The 17,212-nt window shown below is 43.6% G+C and overlaps 1 protein-coding gene across 1 annotated transcript in view; it reads left to right on the forward strand.

Annotated features, from left to right (window-relative positions):
• The window catches only part of ANKRD55 (ankyrin repeat domain 55), a 111,239-nt gene that overhangs the window by 39,868 nt on the left and 54,159 nt on the right, over positions 1-17,212 (forward strand). Inside the window, exons 4-5 of the mRNA XM_068990728.1 lie at positions 1,311-1,420; positions 14,694-14,754. Of these exons, the coding sequence (XP_068846829.1) occupies positions 1,311-1,420; positions 14,694-14,754 (171 nt within the window). The remainder of the gene's footprint in view (positions 1-1,310; positions 1,421-14,693; positions 14,755-17,212) is intronic.

Raw genomic sequence — 17,212 nt, forward strand, 5'->3', positions numbered from 1 at the left:
GAAACCCAAGTGATTCTGGATGAATGTTGGAGGTGTTCTCCTTGACATGTGAGCCAAGCTCAGTTATCAGCAGGGTTGGGTCAGTTACTTAAAGTATTAATGAACAGGAAGGAAGGACTGGCCTGCAGTTACAGTTTCCCTTTGAAATCAGAGGGACAGTGGAGAAATGACCCTATTTTAAGTGCTAACCAAGGAGGAGTCAAGCATCAGATGTGGCAATATCAGGTCTCAATCTGGTGAATTTGTAGGCAACAGAGTTCACAGGAGGGGTCTTGCGGAATTCAGAGGTGGATAAAACAACAATTGGGAGCACATAAGAGGGTGCTGGTAATAGATCCATATTCAAGAGCAGAAAGGGCAGTGAGTGGCTGGCAGGGTCCCAGCCATTGGAGTAGAGCTCAGTTTAGAATTCTAGGGATCAGAAAAGAGACTGACTAGAGTAACAAAGATATTATCTTTGGGGTTGCTAGAAAGAGAACTTGGAAAAGGGGATGAAGGGCCATACCTCAGATATAGGTGAACTGAGGCATAGAGTGGAGTTTGGGACATAAAGACTTAGGGACTTCTGTGGTGGTCCAGTGGTTAAGAATCCTCCTGCCAAATCAGGGGACAGAGATTCAATCTGTGGCGTGGGAAGATTCCACTTGCTGATGGGCAACTAAGCCCACGCACCACAGCTGCTGAGTCCAAGCTCCACAACTACTGAAGCCCTCCCACTCTGGACCCCATGCTCCACAACAAGAGAAGCCACCTCAGTGAGAAGCCTGCACGCTGTAACTAGAGAGTAGCCCCCACTCGCTGCAACTAGAGAAGCCCTTGTGCAGCGACAGAGACCCAGTGAAGCCAAAAAGAAATAAATTAAATAATGACATAGGAGCCCAGTTTTAAAAGCAGACCATGGTATCCAGTTTTGAAATTAGCATGATTTGGAGTTAAGCCCAAAAGGGTCTAGAGTTGACTAATCATCCTCATCACTTGCCACCTTTGGCTCTGGAAACTGAGTCTAAAAGGGGAATGAGTCTCAGCGAGTGGCCGTAGAACTGGGGAGACAGAGGCAGAAGACTCTAGGATCCGTCTGCCCCTGACAGGAAAATGTCCTCCGGAAAACTCAAAAATCCACACCTCAAGACCTTCCATCCTCTGCTGTCTGAATGGTAGGTATGGGCCTTAACCAACAACTTCAGGTCAAATAGAATATGTTTTTAGCCAAACCAAAAGAAGAGAGAGAAAGAAAACTGGAGAAAGTTTGTTGGACTCTGTTACTATGTCATGCAGGATTGTGTTGTATACCATTGCTTTTGCTCTTCCAGGGATGGCTGGAAGGCTGTGTGAGTCTACTCAGAAACGGTGCCAAGCACAATATTCCAGATAAAAATGGCCGTCTGCCACTGCACGCTGCCACCGCTGAGCCTGATGTGAGGTACGTCTGTAGCCAGGTTCACACGACATTCAAATTGGGACGTATCCAAGTTGGATTAGAAGCTCACCTAATCCAACCCTTGTAGCAAATAAAAACAAAATCTATCCATTTCTTTGGTATTTTCAGCACACAGGACCACATCTCAATGAATCAAAATACCCTGGAAAAATCTCAACTCTAATATCACTCTCAATTTGACTTCGATAAAACCCTTTTCTCCTAGTCTCTGATTTAGTAAGAAATGCTACGTGTCATCATCTGAATTTGTATATTCATTCACTCAGTCAGTCAATGATTAATTCAATAACTATTTATTGCATGCTTAGAGTGCCTATTATGGACCAAGCATTGCTCTAGGCCTTAGATTTCCCCATGAGCCAGACAGTGGCTCTGACTTCACAGATCTTACTTTTGGGTGAAGGAGTTAAGTGACACACTAGCAAACAAATAAATAGTATAATTTCAAGTAGTGATGAGGGCTATGACGGAAATCAAACAAGGTAAGAGAACATTACTGTCTGAACTCAGAGTCATCAACATTTAAGGGTGGTGTCAGCTACAAATTGGCACTTGTCACTGGCACTTGCCATCTATCTCTGGGTATTTCCCAACTGGCACTAGTGATAAAGAATCCACCTGCCAATGTAGGAGACACAAAAGATGAGGGTTTTATCCCTGGGTCAGGAGATCCCCTGGAATAGGAAACGGCAACTTGCTTCAGTATTCTTGCCTAGAAAATTCCATGGACAGAGAAGCCTGGTGGGCTTCTCTATACAGTCCACGGCGTCACAAAGAGTTGGACATGACTGAGCAACTGAGCACACATCTACCTCTATAAAGATTAACTCACGTGCTGCTATAGCTGCTGATTTTCAAACCCCGCCCCCACCCCTCTCCCACCCACCTCTCACCTCCCCACAACCAGGAAAGGAGTTCAGGAGTTCAGAGCAGAAATGAAACATGCTGTGCTCAGGGGAAAACTGGGAGAACAGGTCTTCAGATGGGTAGATATTTTCAGGAGCCAATGTTATGAGCCCAGTTCTTGTATCTCCTCATATCTAGAAAAGCACTAAAATCCTCCACGGTGATGACTGCTCCTTGTGACTAGCAAAAGCTTCATGAGACTGGAAGAAACCTGGAAAAATGAGCACTTGACTGCATATATTCCCCCCTCCCCAAAATCTCGTATATACGCTGACCTTCCCCGCTTCTTTTCTGGAGTAGTTTCTCAGAGCTACTTGAGTTCTCCCCAGCTACAGTCCTCATTTTGCCCCCAAATAAAACTTAATTCACAAGTCTCATTTTTTTAAGTCAACAGCTGGAAGGAGGCAAAGACCCAGCAAAGGAGACTGAGAGGGCAGGGGGTAACCAGTGGGTTAGCAGGAAAACCAAGAATGTGTGATCCTGGAGGCTATGCAAAGGAAAGTCCTCAAATAATTACTTTCTTGTAAGATGATTGTGCAACAAAGGAAAAAGCTTTGCCCAGAGAGTCCTCTGTACTGAGTGGCCTGGATCCCCAATCTTTCAAAAGCCCCTCCTCGCAGCTTGATAACAAAGTTTCCCAGTATGGAATCAGCAACACTCCAGGCACTTCCTGCACCTTTGCTGACAGAGCAGACCTCTGACAGGAATTTCACATCCCAGAGCTAGGCAGTAGGCCAGCATCTCAGGGGCTGCCTTCTGCTGCCTCCTCCTCCAAACCCTGTGTCCAGAAGTAAACTCAAGCCTGTGGGGGTTGAGGCGACCAAGGCCCCTTCCAGGTTGAGAGGTGATAGGGTTTCTTCATTTCAGTCTGGTTTACACTAAAGTAAGAGGACTTGGGAAATTCCAGGACTATTCCCAACCAAGTCTTGCCTTTTATTATCATTGGATCATATCCAGCAATAATAGAAAACTAAGATTTACTCAAAGCCCAACAAAACAAGGAAGTTTAGAGAAGAAACAGGAAGCCCAGAGCTAACAATCTGTGGACATCATAAAAAGATGACTACCTTTTGATGAAAAAAGAATGACTTTTCTAGACGACCCACAAAAATATTTAGTCACAAAATCATACTGTTTTCCCAAGAGTGTGTGTGTTAATCGCGTCTGACTCTTTGCGACCCCAGGGACTGTAGCCCACCAGGCTCCTCTGTTCATGGAATTCTCCAGGCAAGCATACTGGAGTGGGTCACCACTTCCTACTCCAGGGGATCTTCCTGACCCAGGGATTGAGCCTGGGTCTCCTACGTTATAGGCAGATTCTTTACCATCTGAGCCACCATGGAAGCCTTGCTGCTGCTGCTGCTGCTAAGTCGCTTCAGTCGTGTCTAACTCTGTGCGACCCCAGAGATGGCAGCCCACCAGGCAAGAACACTGGAGTGGGTTGCCATTTCCTTCTCTAATGCATGAAAGTAAAAAGTGAAAGCATTTTAACATAATATAAGTTTATTCCAATGTAGGTTTCCTGGACTGGGAGCAGGGGAGGTGGCTCCCCTCTACAGATGATTTAGAGATGCCAGCTTGTGGCTTCATTATTTCCTAGTATCACAGAATCCTTTTTGTTCAGCCTGCAGATAGGGTAAGAGGAGAGTAGACAAGCCTCACTTATTTCTTTAAAAACTCAGCCTGTAAATGACACAGTTCACTTCTGCTCACATTCCATTAATAAGGATGAGTCATTCAGCCATAAGGTACACTAGGGAACATAGTCCCTGACCAAGAAAGAATCCACATCCTGGCAATGACTCCAATCCAAGAAAGGGGGACAAGAATTTTGATGAGAAGCTGGCTCTGCCATTAAACTATTGCACCTGATGGGTGAACTAAGCCTTTGCATCAAAATCCTCAATTTGGTCAATAGAGTAAGCTTATCATCTGAAATCACTGCAATAATATATTCAAAAACAATCTAAGCATACTTCCTCTTTTGTGGATTTGTTAGACTCATTCTTATTATGCCTCTAGACTCTCTAGGACCTACATTACATCACTGTAACTGAGAGAGCACAGAGCTGTGGTTTCCCCTTCTCATGAAACTGTCCCAAATGACCCAGTCACCACCTTTGGAAGAGCTGAAGCCAGAAAAATAAAATTCTCTTTGTACTAATGATATAGTGTCATTGTCCTAGATGGACAGTTTGCTGATTTTGGAAGATAAAATCTGCTTTAAATATGGTAATGCTAGCTGCTGTAACTAGTAAAACCCAAAGGGTAAGATTAAATGTTCCAAAACCAAAATTAGCATTTCTGATAAATGTTATCCAAAAATGAATTGGGTTAAACCTTAACAACTGTTGAGAGAAGAAAATTATACAATGTAAGAGTTGTGAATTAAGTTTTATTTGGGGCAAAATGAGGACTATAGCCCAGGAGACAGCATTTCAGATAGCTCTGAGAAACTACTGCAAAGAGGTAGGGGAAAGGTCAGTGTCTATGTGATTTTGGTGAAGGGGGGAGTACATACATTAACCACGTATTTTTGTAGAAGGTTACTGCAAGTCACGAGAAGCAGTTATCACCATGAACGACTTTAGTGCTTTTCTAGATATGAAGACATGTAAGAATTGGGCTCATAAAGCCTTCTTCTGAAAATATCTAACTCCTATTCTGAAGTTAAGGCCTATTCTGCCAGTTGTTTTTCCCAGAGCATGGGGTGTGTCATTCCTGATCTCCACCCTGATCTCCTTTCAGGGGGTTAAGTCAGAAATCTCAGCAGTTTGGACTGAATCTTTGTAGAGGTAGATGGCAAGGGCCAACCTTTAGTTTTGTACAACCAATATAACTAATTAGCTGACTTTGTTACCTAGAGAACATTTCAAAACTACCTTGATTGAAAAGACTTCTTATAGAATTACATACTTAAAACTAGATACTTTATCATTGTTTTATTGAGAAATCTTATGGTTGTGGCAGAGCTTGATAACATCTGAATTAAATGTTTCAAGGCAAAACTAACCAAGCCAAAGAACTTGGGCTTGAACATAGCCCAAGAGCATAGCCCATTTATCTGTCTACTTGAACTCAGAATCACTTTCTAAGAAAAAAATCTTAGTCTGCCTTACAGGCATCTTCTAATCCTAAAATCATAGTGCAGAAGGGAGTGACCTTCCATTAAGTCATATAAATCTGTTCAACTATTTAATTTTCCTAAATGGACACAACTTTAGGCCAGCTTGTCTGACCATTGAAGCATAGAGGTCTATAGGTATAACAAGCATGATGATGACAAGCAGCATTAATTATTTATCATGTTCTGAGCAAAATTCTGAGCACTTTCTATGTGCTGTCTCATCTAACCTTTACCACACCTCTGTGTGATAGGTAATATTTCTATCCCCATTTTACAGAGAAAACTAAGGCATCAAGAAGACAACTAATTGCCTAGTGCATGTGTGAAGATAAGTAACCTGCCCAGTGGGTCTGCCGTGCTCCTGGAGTCCACTGCTATGGATCCTGTTGAATTCATTCTAATGGCCACACTTTGTCATTAAGCCCTCAGTCTACCCCGAGAGGCCTTATGAGAAATAGTCTTATGGGACTTCCCTGGTAGTCCAGTAAATAAGGCTCCGCTCTTGCAGTGCAGGAGACACAGGTTCAATCCTCAGTCCAGGAAGTTCTGCATACCATGTAGTCAAAACAAAAAAAGAAACAGCCTTACAGAACTCCTTATTGTCTGATTGTCAGGAAATATTTTGTTCATTACAGTGTCCAAAAACAACCTTTTCTGAAAAACCACACAAGAAAAATTTCTACTAAAGGAGGAATTCCTGTGCTGCTTCTGATGAATTATTTTTACTCTGTGGACACTGTGACTTATGATCGGGTTTCTCTCTTTATATATCTAGAAAACTCAAAACCCAATTTTTGTCTCACCTCTGGCATGCGCATAGGACCATAATTATGTGTTCTTTATCCTGTCCTCATTTTCTCTCTGCCTATTTCTTCTTGCGATCTTGTCTTACTATATGTATCTGAAAACCACCTAAAATCCTTTTTTTGGATGGAGGTAAAGGGTGGGCAGGAGTGCCAGCCCAGGCGACAGACTGGCTGAGGATGAATCTGGCTCCATCTCTTATAGACACTATTATCTTGGGCAAGTTAACATATTAAGGTCCAGCTTTCTGTTTTAGAAAGTAGGAGTAATACAGTACTTACCTCCTAGGTAAGGAGGCAGAAGTAAATGAGAAACTTTGTGAGAAAGCACTGAGCAGCGTCAATTGTCAGTGTTCACTGTTAGTGACGATGATGAGGGTGAGGATGTTGATGATGATGATGGAAGACAGAAATAAAAAGATGCAATTGATCAGCCCTAAAGAATGAAACCCCGAACACGCCACCCTGGCCTTTTCCACCTTAGCACACACAGGTCCACAAAAAATGCAACCACACAGGTACATGTACACACAGTCCTGCACTCACTGACATGAGCACACATTTCCTGTGAAGTTCATCACGGTATAAACAGCACTTCCCTTTGTTTTAACCGTGGGACGTAGAGCATTGCAAGATTTTAGAACCCAGTGAACATCAAACTCAACCATCAGCTCCTCTGAAACTCCCTTCTCTGCCTTCGTCAGTGTACATGCATGTATATTTTTCCTCTAATCATAAGCACATGTGCTGGCCACATTGTGGACTTGTACACAGGTACTCAGACTCCTTTTAAAATCCACTCATCCCTAGATTTCCAAACAGCACACACTCCTTCCACTCGGTGCTTGCTGGAGACTATTTAGAGTGAAGTCTCAAACTTCAGCAGCTTGTAAACTAGCCAAGGGGACACTTCAATTAGCCCTTTGCCTCCAGAGAGATTTTGGTTCTCTGATGGAAACAACTCACTAGCAAACCAGCCAGTCAATGTGCAGCCTTAGCTAAGCGATAGCTCAGTGGGGAATCTAAGCTCCTGCAGGGAGGAAGGACCAATAATTAAGAACACTAGGGCAAGCTGGATGGACAAAAGCAAAGGAGCACAAGTTTCATCTCATGAGTCCCCTTGCTTTGAATACTCCACTTCTCAGCAGGTCTGAATTTTCTGCCTTTCAGCTCCCCATGGCTATTCTTGCTTCCTTGGCTAGGGCATTCAGAGGGCGCCGATGTGAAAGAAGAGGCATGATCATTAACAAAGCTGCAAAGAGCATGCAGTTGTGTTTGTACAACGTTGTGCATGCTAGAGTTGGAAGGCAAGCAGCGATTTCCTCTGAAAGCAGTCACAGGGCTCTCTGAAAGTCATTTTCATCATCTCCATGGTTACCAGCAGATTTTTTTTTTTTTTCTTGCCAAAGTGCCGGCAGCTCTGCCTCTTTTTATTCTCTTGACTGCAGCTAGAGGGAGGAAGGAAATCATTTCTGTGAGATTCCGCTCTCTAGTTTCGAGATGATGCCTCCTAATCTGCAGTGGATATTTCATGGCAGCTTACTCCCACCACTGGGCAGATTCTGGGACAGGAGAGCAGACGGCAGTCTTGGGAACCCTTCTCCTCAGTCATCCCCGGGCCGAGCCAGCTTCAGGACTGTGAGCCCAAGGGGCCAGCAAAACAGAGAAGCTCCATGAGTCAAGCCTCCCTTCTTTCCAGGATACTTCTAACTGAGCTCTCCCTGGCCAACCAATCACCTCATGGCAATCAGGGGACCCCAAGATATAAGGGGTAGGACCTTTTTGTAATAAGAAATCAATCATTATATAGAATTTATTATAGTATATAAAGTCCATTCTAAGAGCCTTATGGGCATTGACTCATTTACAGTTACAACAGATCTTTAGAGAAGAGGTGTTATGTTTATTTTACAGGTAGGAAAATGTACTCACTGAGAGTTTCCTAATGAATCCAAGGTCTGGCTGATTGGTGAGGGAGCAGGGGATCTCACAGAGGCAGTCTGGCTCCAGCCTCTGTGCTCTCATCACCCCCACTCTGCCTGTCTGCTGGGACCTGGGTCTGCTGTCCTGACAGCTGGGAGGAGGTGGGCCTGATGCTGTGGCTGGAGATCGGAGAGATGGACAGAGTTTTAGCTAGTGGTAATAGATGGACTTGGGGGTTATATGATAAATACTCCTGGGTAAGCTTAGCACATAACAGGAGCGCTAAGAAAACAAAACTAAGAGGTCTGCAAGTCCACTGGTCATTAAGACAGATGTGGGACAAGTTTCTTGCAGACTGCCTCTGAACCACGGAACAATATCGAAGCACCAGGCTGAAATCAGACACCTGGGTTCTGTCCAAGCTGGATAACCAAGGCAATGTGTGCCGGCCTTGGCAAGCAATGTAGTGCATTGGGTCATTTGTTCTCATAAAATGGGAGAGAGAGAGAATATCATCTGTAAATTTGTACCAGCTTTAAGATTGATGGCTTAGTGGCTTAAGGAATCAAATGGAGGCAAGCAGAATAATTTGCATATATCACTCAGAGTCATGACAGGGAAAACATGAAATAGGGATGACTAACAAAGTTTAATGAAAGGCTATTTGAAATTAGAGCTTCCCTAGTGACTCAGATGGTAAAGAATCTGCCTGCAATGCAGGAAACCCGGGTTTGATCCTTAGGTTGGGAAGATCCCTTGGAGAAGCGAATGGCTACCCACTCCAGTATTCTTGCCTGGAGAATTCCATGAACAGAGGAGCCTGGCAGGCTACAGTCCATGGGGTCACAAAGAGTTGGACAGGACTGAGCGAGTAACACATTTGAAATCAACTAACAAGAGATGGTGACAATTTCCACCCCTACTCTCCTCCTAACACAGGAAAATGTTTCACCCGGACCTCACAAGAGGTGAGGAAGGAAGCTCTTATTGGAAACTGTGTTGTAGTTGTAATTGGAATGCAGGAGAGGGGCCACCTGGCAGGAGCCCAGGCCTTTTGTAGAGGAAAAAAGTCATTGTCAGAAAGGGAAGTGGCTCCTCTCCTTCCTCTTGCAGGTTCTCCCACTGACCAAACCCAATGGAAGTCAGAGGGCCCGGGACCTGGGTGATGACATTGTTGGAGGTCAGCCTTCAAAGCAGGAATCTGCAGGGCAGAGGCTGGATCTGAGAGGCAAAAAGAAATATCCAGCATAGGGCTCACCCCGTGATCTTCGGAGGCTCACCCAGGATGTGAGAAGAGGTCTTGATCTCCCCACCTCCATTCCCATCTGGGTAGAGTTTGCTTCCTCCCGTGTGATCACGCTGCTCTGGAGCAGCCCCAGAACAGCCTGTCTGACTACAGACGATCTCAGTCTGCTCAGGGTCAGCCAAGGATAACCAGACTGGACACAACTGACCCCCTGCTCCCTCTCATTCTCCTTCACTCAGCGCTTACACCAGATGTACCCTAGACATCAGACCATGGCCATCAATAAGACAGTGAGAGAGAGACAGAGGAAGGAAAGAGAAGAGAGAGCAGGGGAGGGGAGGAGAGAGAAAGAGAAAAAGAAAGAGAGAAAGAAAGTCACCAGTTACCCTCCCCTCATAAAGAAGCTGTAAAGGAAAACAAAAAACAACGTTAACCATAATGCAATTATTTTTGTAGCATCTTCCCACCGGATGGAAGAATTCTAGAATTCAGAAAGGATAAAATAAATATGCCATTTTCAGTCATAGCCACTGTTCCTTTAAAATCTGTATACTAGGAGCTTTACACCTGTCACATTATTTAACTCTCATCACCACCGTCACTGTTATTATCCTTTTTACAGCAGTGAGGAACAGAAGCTCAGAAAGGTCATATAGTGGTGAAACCAGATTTAAATCACAGCATTGTCCTGCCCCCCCAAATCAGTGATAAGACTAGATTTAACACAAGAAGCCCAGTCCGTTGCTCTGTGATGACTTAGAGGGGTGGGTGGAGGGAGGGAAGGAGACTCAAAAGGAAGGGAATATATGTTTGATTATGGCTGACTTACATTGTTTTAGAGCAGAAACCAACACAACATTGTAAAAATTTTTTTTAAAAAGCCAACCACTACTTAAGCTTCCTGTTTATATCACCCTCACTGAAGAAGTCTATCCCATTTAAGCACTCTGAAATGCAGCATGATCAATCCCTCTGATCAGTATTAAGCAGTTTAATACTTAGGGCTTTAGGTGTAACCTAAGCTGAGCAACAATGAAAATCTGATTCAGCAGAAAGACAAGCCATTTTGTTTTTCAAATAATTCTTCCAAAATAATTTCTGAATTTTTTAATTGTTTCCACATAGACAACTGTTTATTGTCTTGGTGAGTTTAGTTTGCTGTTGGGATGACCACAACAAAGTACCACAGGCTGGGTGGCTTAAACAACAGAAATTTATTTTTTCACAGCTCTGAAGACTGGTAGTCCAACATCAAAGTGCCAATAGGCTTGGTTTCCTCTGAGATTCTCTCCTTGGCTTTCAATTACCATCCTCTTGCTGTCTCTCCAAATGGTCATTCCACTGCAAAAGTCAAGTGAAAGTGTTAGTCACTCAGTCATGTCCAATTCTTTGGGACCCTATGGACTGTAGCCTGCCAGGCTGCTCTGTCCATAGGATTCTCCAGGCAAAAATACTGGAGCGGGGGCCATTCCCTTCTCCAGGGGATCCTCCCAACCCAGGGATCAAACCTGGGTCTCTTGCATTGCAGGCAGATTCTTTACCATCTAAGCCACCAGTGAAGCCCACCATGAGCCTGTCTTTGTGTCACTCTGTGTGTCCTAATCTCTTTTTCTAGAACACTAATCAAATGGGATTAGGGCCCACTGTAATCATCCTTCATTTTAACTTGTATGTGTGTGTGTGTGTGTGTGTGTGTGTGTGTGTGTGTTAGTTGCTCAGCTGTGTCTGACTCTTTTGAACCAGTGGACCATATATGGAATTCACCAGGCAAGAATACTGGAGTAGGTTCCCATTTTCTCCTTCAGAGGATCTTCCTGAACCAAGGATGGAACCCAGGTCTCCTGCATTGCAGGTGGATTCTTTACCATCTGAGCCACCAGGGAAACCCCCATTTTAGCTACCTCTTTAAAGGCTCTATCTCCAAATACAGTCACATTTTAGGGAACTATGGAATGAGGTTTGTGACATTGTACAGGAGACAGGGATCAAGATCATCCCCATGGAAAAGAAATGCAAAAAAGCAAAATGGCTGGAGGCCTTACAAATAGCTGTGAAAAGAAGAGAGGCAAAAAGCAAAGGAGAAAAGTAAAGATATAAGCATCTGAATGCAGAGTTCCAGAGAATAGCAAGAAGAGATAAGAAAGCCTTCTTCAGCTATCAATGCAAAGATATAGAGGAAAAGAAGAGAATGGGAAAGACTAGAGATCTCTTCAAGAAAATTAGAGATACCAAGGGAATATTTCATGCAAAGATGGGCTCAATAAAGGACAGAAATGGTATGAACCTAACAGAAGCAGAAGATGTTAAGAAGAGGTGGCAAGATTACACAGAAGAACTGTACAAAAAAGATCTTCATGACCCAGATAACCATGATACTGTGATCACTCACCTAGAACCAGACATCCTGGAATGTGAAGTCAAGTGGGCCTTAGAAAGCATCACTATGAACAAAGCTAGGGGAGGTGATGGCATTCCAGTTGAGCTATTTCAAATCCTGAAAGATGATGCTGTGAAAGTGCTGCACTCAATATGCCAGCAAATTTGGAAAACTCAGCAGTGGCCACAGGACTGGAAAAGGTCAGTTTTCATTCCAATTCCAAAGACAGGCAATGCCAAAGAATGCTCAAACTACCACACAATTGCACTCATCTCACATGCTAGTAAAGTAATGCTTAAAATTCTCCAAGTCAGGCTTCAGCAATACATGAACCATGAACTTCCTGATGTTCAAGCTGGTTTTACAAAAGGCAGAGGAACCAGAGATCAAATTGCCAACATCCGCTGGATCATCGAAAAAGCAAGAGAGTTCCAGAAAAACATCTATATCTGCTTTATTGACTATGCCAAAGCCTTTGACTGTGTGGATCACAATAAACTGTGGAAAATTCTGAAAGAGATGGGAATACCAGAGCACCTGACCTGCCTCTTGAGAAATCTGTAAGCAGGTCAGGAAGCAACAGTTAGAACTGGACATGGAACAACAGACTGGTTCCCAATAGGAAAAGGAGTACATCAAGGCTGTATATTGTCACCCTGCTTATTTAACTTCTATGCAGAGTACATCATGAGAAATGCTGGACTGGAAGAAACACAAGCTGGAATCAAGATTGCTGGGAGAAATATCAATAACCTCAGATATGCAGATTACACCACCCTTATGGCAGAAAGTGAAGAGGAACTCAAAAGCCTCTTGATGAAAGTGAAAGAGGAGAGTGAAAAAGTTGGCTTAAAGCTCAACATTCAGAGAACGAAAATCATGGCATCCGGTCCCATCACTTCATGGGAAATAGATGGGGAAACAGTAGAAACAGTGTCAGACTTTATTTTGGGGAGGCTCCAAAATCCCTGCAGATGGTGACTGCAGCCATAAAATTAAAAGATGCTTACTCCTTGGAAGAAAAGTTATGACCAACCTAGATAGCATATTCAAAAGCAGAGACATTACTTTGCCAACTAAGGTCTGTCTAGTCAAGGCTATGGTTTTTCCTGTGGTCATGTATGGATGTGAGAGTTGGACTGTGAAGAAAGCTGAGCACCGAAGAATTGCTGCTTTTGAACTGTGGTGTTGAAGAAGACTCTTGAGAGTCCCTTGGACTGCAAGGAGATCCAACTCGTCCATTCTGAAGGAGACCAGCCCTGGGATTTCTTTGGAAGGAATGATGCTAAAGCTGAAACTCCAGTATTTTGGCTACCTCATGCAAAGTTGACTCATTGGAAAAGACTCTGATGCTGGGAGGGATTTGGGGCAGGAGGAGAAGGGGACGACAGAGGATGAGATGGCTGGATGGCATCACTGACTCGATGGATGTGAGTCTGAGTGAACTCTGGGAGTTGGTGATGGACAGGGAGGCCTGGCATGCTGCGATTCATGGGGTCGCAAAGAGTTGGACAGGACTGAGTGACTGAACTGAACTGAACTGAACTGAACTGAACTGAAAATGTGCAAGAGACACAAGAGACTCAGGTTCCATCCCTGGGTCGGGAAGATCCCCTAGAGGAGGGGATGGCAACCCACTCCAGTATTCTTGCCTGGAGAATTCCATGGACTGGGGAGCCTGGTGGGCTACAGTCCATAGGGTCGCAAAGAGTCGGACACAACTAAGGCAGCTGAGCATGCACACACACTAGGTTAGAGCTTTAACATATAAATTGGGGGCCAGGGGACACAATTCTATGACAATGAATATTCATTGATTAATTCATTCAGCATCTTCCTCAGTAGTTTCCAAATTTGTTTGTTTACAAGAATTTCCTGAACAGTTTATTTAAACAGTAGAAGCTGGGCTTCGCTCCAGACCTACTGAGTCAGAAACCTTGAATATACAACCCAGGTATTTGTGGTTTTAAAAAATCTCCTCAGGGAATTCTGAGATGGAGCCTGGGTTAAAACTTCCAGGGTTAAGTATTCTAGAAATAACACTGTGCTCTAGGCATGCCTAAAATGCTGTCTGCATATTAACTCATTTAATTCTCACCCTGAGCTACAGGGTAGGCACTTTCATTCCCCCCATTTTACAGATGCGGATGCATAAGTACAGAGAAGTTAGGTTACTTGCCTGTGGTCACAGAGTTGGTCAGTATCAGAACTGGAATGTGAACCCAGGCAGTCTGGCTCCAGAGTCTGGGCTCCTAAGTACTAAACTCAATTGCTTCTCTCCCATAGATGGAATGTTGACCTCAGTCAACCACGTATATGTCCCAAGTGGGATAAGAACTTGAACTTGGGAATCATCAGCAGTTGTTTCACACTGATAACTGTGACTGCATGCTTAGATATTTTGCGTTTTAGAAAGAATAAGCAAAATTGTAAATGCTGACTGCCTCCAGGTATAACCTATACATTTAGAAGGTATGGCACATGTTCCAAGTGGTGAAGCAATTTGAAAGCACTCGAAGTTTATGCAAAATGAATAAAGAATAAGCACTAGAGAACTTTGCTTCTTAGAGTGAACACAAAGGGATACCGGTCTAGTGAATAAGATAAGCCTGAGGATTTGCTTTCTGCATTCCCTTTCACTCTCCAGAAGCACTAAGATAGGGAGGAAGGGAGACAAGAGACAGAGGTCTTCCTCCTACCTGCCTTCCTGGGCCTTCTTACCTATCACCCTGGCTTCTTTCCCATAGATCTCTCCCCTAGTAAATGCAAAGGGTGTCTGGTCATTTGGAGGCCTTCAGCAGACAGTATTTTTAATGTCATGTTCTCATACAGGTTCTTTTCTTTAAAGCCACTTCTCCTGTTTTTCTTCACAGGCTACTAACAGTCCTGGTGCAACAGTCAAACCTCAGCGAGATTAATCACCAGGACAATGAGGTGAGCCTGCCCTCGCAAGGAATGGTTGGACATTGTGCAGGTTAGAGTAGGAAGAAGGGTTTTCTGAACCACAGAGCTTCCTCTCTTAAAGGTGCAAGGAAGGGATGGAGCAGTTTTGTGTTTCTACCCTGAGAGGGAAGCCTGTGTCTCTATTATTAATTCTCAGGCAGAAATTTATCCCACTGTGGATAGCTTTTAATAGGGTAGGATTTATTGCATTAAGTATTTAAGCATTCATCTACCACTGAGATTTTGTAATTTCCCTTTGGACATTGAGAAATAAATATTGCTCTTTCCTGTCTTCTCGAGAACCAAAAATTTCAATGGCTGCTGATGCTCTCTCTTTGAGTGGAAGACGACAGATAGATAATAATTCTAGGCTCCCTGCTCCAGAAGCCACACTATTAATGCCAATGATCACAACTGCTGTTTCCTTTACGTTTCAAGGCAAGCCTGTGCCAGGTGTCCAAGAAGACAGAGCAACACTCTCAAAGTTCCTGAGGGAGGGTGGATCAGACCAGGTAGAGCTGCCCCAAGGACACTGAGGGGCTCGTATCTATTTAACTCTTAAAAAAAAAAAAAACAACCAGATCTGGTTTTTATTAGCCAGGTTAATTTCTTTAACCAGCTTCTTAAAATAGATTTAAATATCTGATTTTTAATGGAATTTTTAAAATGTAAACTTAATTTGACTTCACTAAGAATGTCTGATAACTTTAAGAAAACCTGATAGTATTGAAAATGTATATGCCCCAAGATGTGAAATAACTTTGTTTTCAAGGAGACCAACTGGCCATAGACAGAGTGGGAGGGAGCCCCCTAAAAGGGACTGGGCCCCTACTTCATATTTCTCCTGGGCTGCACCTCTTGTCTTCCTTGAGCCTTTGAATCAAAGGCCTCCTTCCAACTGGCTTGGCATTAATGACCACATCAAAAAGTCCCTACTTCACAGTCTGGGTCTGAGGATGGACACTTCTCTGACTCGGTGGTCACATGCTGTTTCACCTACCCCTTGTCTTCAGTAGTTTAAAGCAAAACCCCACATGAGAGAATATTGCACTGTTTTAAACTTCTGCTTTAAAAACAAGAACCAGAGATGAGAAAGTGCGCTTCGTGTGAAAGCAGGGAGCCTGGGGGCTTGCAGTCTGTGTCAGCTGATTAAGAACTTCTAGACTTTGGGCAACTTGCCAACCACTTCTTATACCTTCAGCTTCTTCCCTCACCCCCACCCCACCCTGGGACGTATTAAATGAAAGGGGGCAAATTCAGTCATTTACACCCTAAAGTTAAATTTCTCTTACAGACATCCAACTCTGTCCCCAACTCAGTGGAGCTGAACATCCCCTAGCAAAGTGACAGTTCCCTATTTTTCCCCACCCTGGGAGGCCCCTGGTTGGTTGGTGAGAATGAAAGTAGACAGAGATCTTTCTAACAGTGGTAGTTGTAACACTTTTCAGACAATATGTGGTTAATATTGGAAAAGTCTGTAGTTCCCTTTTGTGCAAAGCAACCTCTCAGAGAAGATTCTTCTTGGTCTTACACCAGCATTGGACCTATTGGCTGTTTTGAGCAGATGCCTCAACAAGGACACTTGCCTTCAGTGTCATAGCTTCCTCTTCACACCATATCACAGCATGTCTGAAACCCATCTGAATCCAACTACTGATGCTTGCCTGAGTTTTTCTTTAGTATATATATTGCTGTGTGTGCATGTTAGTTGCTCAGTCATGTCTGACTGCTTATGACCCCATGGACTGTAGCCCTCCAGGCTCCTCTGTCTATGGAATTCTCCAGGCAAGAATACTGGAGTGGGTTGCCTCTCCCTTCTCCAGGGGATCTTCCCTACCCAGGGATGAAATGTGGGTCTCCTGCATTGAAGGCAGATTCTTTATTATCTGAGCCACCGGGGAAGCCCATATATATTGCTGGTATGAGCCAATCCACATAAATTTGCAAGGGCTAATTTGCTCTTTGCCATTGGGAAATAAGGATAGTTCTGAAATGGAAAGAACACAGCACAGGCTTTCCTTTCCATTTATTACCTTGGTAGAGTTCCTGCATTTGGCTTCTCAGTGTTCTGAATAAGCAGTCACCTTCGGCCCCACCCCCACTCCACTTTTCCAAATGAGTTCCAAGTACAGTCTCCATTATATATGAAGGAGTAACAGTTAAAACACACACACCCTACATCTGTTAAATAGCAGGAAGCCAAACAGCAAAGGCAAAGAAATCAGGGAAAAGGTAAGCTAGTGCTGGTGAAGCATTATGGCTTGCTGACAACAAGAGGAAAGAGCAAGACATATCCCCTATGGAGTTTGAATAAAATTATTTTCCCAGAATAACTAAAGGACTCCCAAGCTTGTCACAATAATACTTAAAGATTAAATGATCAATTAACAGAAATCTAACTTAATTGAGACAGACTGTTAACTGAAACTAAGAATGGAGAGAGGGAGCG

This window comes from Capricornis sumatraensis, chromosome 18 (genome assembly GCF_032405125.1).
Source record: "Capricornis sumatraensis isolate serow.1 chromosome 18, serow.2, whole genome shotgun sequence".
Classification (NCBI taxonomy): Eukaryota; Metazoa; Chordata; class Mammalia; order Artiodactyla; family Bovidae; genus Capricornis; species Capricornis sumatraensis.